At 60.5% G+C, this 2656-nt stretch overlaps 2 protein-coding genes across 2 annotated transcripts; one reads left to right on the forward strand and one right to left on the reverse strand.

The window, feature by feature from the left end:
• Nucleotides 1-180: 180 nt before the first annotated feature.
• Nucleotides 181-1596, forward strand: OT_ostta05g01140 (Membrane insertase YidC/Oxa1, C-terminal; the record flags this gene model as incomplete). Its single annotated transcript, XM_003079162.2, has 1 exon — nt 181-1596. The coding sequence occupies one exon, from the start codon at nt 181-183 to the stop codon at nt 1594-1596; it is 1416 nt and encodes a 471-aa protein (XP_003079210.2).
• Nucleotides 1597-1693: 97 nt separating this feature from the next.
• OT_ostta05g01150 (Histone methylation DOT1) lies at nt 1694-2656 on the reverse strand (the record flags this gene model as incomplete). The annotated part of the gene is made up of 1 exon (XM_022984194.1): nt 1694-2656. A coding segment is annotated over one exon (963 nt), but the record flags the coding sequence as incomplete, so codon positions are not given.

The raw sequence follows: 2656 nt of genomic DNA on the forward strand, positions 1-2656 counted from the left end.
ACGGGAACCACGGACACGGCGTCGGGACGATCGAGCGACGCGCGCGCGAGGACCTCGGGCGTCGGGTCGTGGGCGCGTCGACGCGCGCTCTGGCGACGGCGACGGACGCGCGCGCGCGCGTTCGATGGCGTGGGGGTCGGTGACGCGGCGCACGCGCTGGATGCGGCGCGGATGGTGGCGATGAACGCGCCGGGGCACGCGCGCGGCGCGTTCGACCTGGCGGACGGGTCGGCGATGGAATTCGTTGGACACGTTCGATCGACGGTCGAACGGGTGTTCGATGTGAGTGATGGGGCGATTGCGGTCGATGGTGGGTCGTCGATGCGGGACGCGATGATGGCGGTGCAGGCGGAGGAGCGCGCGGCGAAGATTGCGAGCGGAGAGATACAGGCGCCGCAGCGCATGGAGGGTTGGCTCGCCCCGGTCTCGAATGCGCTGGAGGATTTATTATTCACGATCAAGGGTCAATTATTAGATCTCGGGGTGCCGTATCCGACGGGGAACGCGATCATCATCGTCACGATTTTGGTGAAGATGGTGACGTATCCGCTGACAAAGGATCAAGTGGTGAGCTCGCTCAACATGAAGAACTTGCAGCCACAGATCGCGGCGATTCGCGAGAAGTATGAGGACGACCAGGAGCGAATGAACAAAGAGATCAATCGCGTGTACGAGGAGAACGGTGTAAATCCGCTCGCCGGCTGCGGTCCAGCGCTGCTGTCGTTCCCCGTGCTCGCGGGTTTGTACAGGGCGTTTAACAACGCCGGCATCGACGGAGCGTTCGATGAGCCTTGGTTTTTCCTTCCGTCTCTCGCAGGACCTACGGACGCGAGAGATCTTAGTTGGTTACTCCCGCTCGACGCGGACCTGGCGCCGCCGATCGGTTGGGACGACGCTTCGCTATATTTGCTGTTTCCAATCATGACGACGCTCTCGCAGTTCGTCAGCATGGAGGTGTTGAAACCGGAGGAGGATGAAAAGACGAAAGAGATGCAAAATCAGTCGGTGTTGTTGAAATTGTTGCCGTTCTTCATCGGTTACATTTCGCTCACCGTTCCGGCGGGGTTGGCGCTGTACTGGTTCTGGAACAACGTTTTTACGACAGGGATCCAGGTGTACTTGCGCAACGGCGGCGCCGTGGCCACCGTTGAGGCCACGGAGGTGCGCATTAAGATCCCGCTAGGATGTGTTGTCATTCCGGAAGACGCGGAAATCCTACCGGCGGACTACAAGCCCGAAGGCCCGAGCGTCGTCTGGGACGAAGAATGGCTGGCGAACTGGCAACAGGAGCAAATCGAAGCGGCGCCAGACGCCGCGTTTGAGAACGCCTTGGCGGCTGGTATGTCCGAGGAAGAAGCGAAGAACATGGAAGAAATGCTTCGTAATCGTTTGCCACGTAAGAAATCTATAGCGGAGCGCAAGTTGGCGACGGAGACCGAGTTGAAGGCCCTCATTCGAGAATACAAGGCAAAGGATGATGCAGAAACCGTCAAGGTGTTGGAAGACGGGCTCGAGGCGCTTCGAGCTTACAAAGCGGAGCTCAAGTTGAAGGCGGAGACGGATGAGCTCGGCGTAGAAGATATCACCATGGCGTGACGAATTCACAGTATATTTGATTGAGAACCATTGTTACATCGTCTAAGATCAGCAAGCATGTTTCGTGTATCCCGCGTCGTGTTGCTCAGCTCGCTCCTCAGGCGTTCAATCGCACGAACACGTACGCCTTGAAGTTTTGTCCACCCGTCGTGCGCATCGTGAACGAGTGCACGTGTTCAAAGTCACGCAGGCCGAGACGGCGCCAGAGCTCGACCCGTTGGTACGTGACCAACACGCGATACTTGGAGCGGTTGAGCTGCTTGGCCAAGAGCTCTAGTGTCTTCTCGTTGAACACGCGGTCGTACATGTAAATATGTGTGTAGTTCAGCGCGCCGTACGTGGTGGCATCGCCTTGTTCGAGAACGCACCGCGGCGGCGACACGAGCTCGCGAGCTTCCTCCGTCATGAGCGCTCTCGTCTCGTCCATGAGCTCGGCTTGCACCTCCGACGCCTTCTGCGCTCGAGACGGCACGTACTCGATCCCGACCGCCTTTGAAACCTTCGCCGAGAGCGCGGCGTGGAAAACCACCTTCCCGTACCCGCTCCCGACGTCGATGAACGTGCTCTCTTCGCATAAGTCCAGTCCCGACCACGCGTCGACGCTCGATTCTCCCTTGACCGGCGTCCGCACCGGCAACGGCGCGTCCAACTCCGCGCTCGACAGTTCTCTCAACAACAAGAACAACTTCTCGATCGATCCCTCCGTCATCTCACCGTACCCTTCACTCGCCGCGTTCCCATCCTCTTCCTCCGTCTCCACCTTGATCCGTTTCGCCGTCGCCGCTCCGCTCGCCTCCTCCGTCCGATCGCCGTCGCCCCCGATCGACCGTCGCTTCCGCGGTCCATCCACGCTCCAATCGCTCGTCAATCCCCAATCTAAGAACGTCTTCTTATCGATGCGTCTGTACACCGATCGCACGCTCGCCGGCACGCGCACCGGCGCGCCCTTGATCGGCGACGTCGCGGTCGATCGTTCCGGCGTTTTCGGTGCGTCGTCGCTCGAGGACGGTCTCTCGCGCGCGCGCGGCGTCGCGGGCGTCGCGGGCGCGCGGGCGGTCGC

Source organism: Ostreococcus tauri (genome assembly GCF_000214015.3).
Source record: "Ostreococcus tauri WGS project CAID00000000 data, contig chromosome 05, whole genome shotgun sequence".
In the NCBI taxonomy this organism is placed as follows: domain Eukaryota; kingdom Viridiplantae; phylum Chlorophyta; class Mamiellophyceae; order Mamiellales; family Bathycoccaceae; genus Ostreococcus; species Ostreococcus tauri.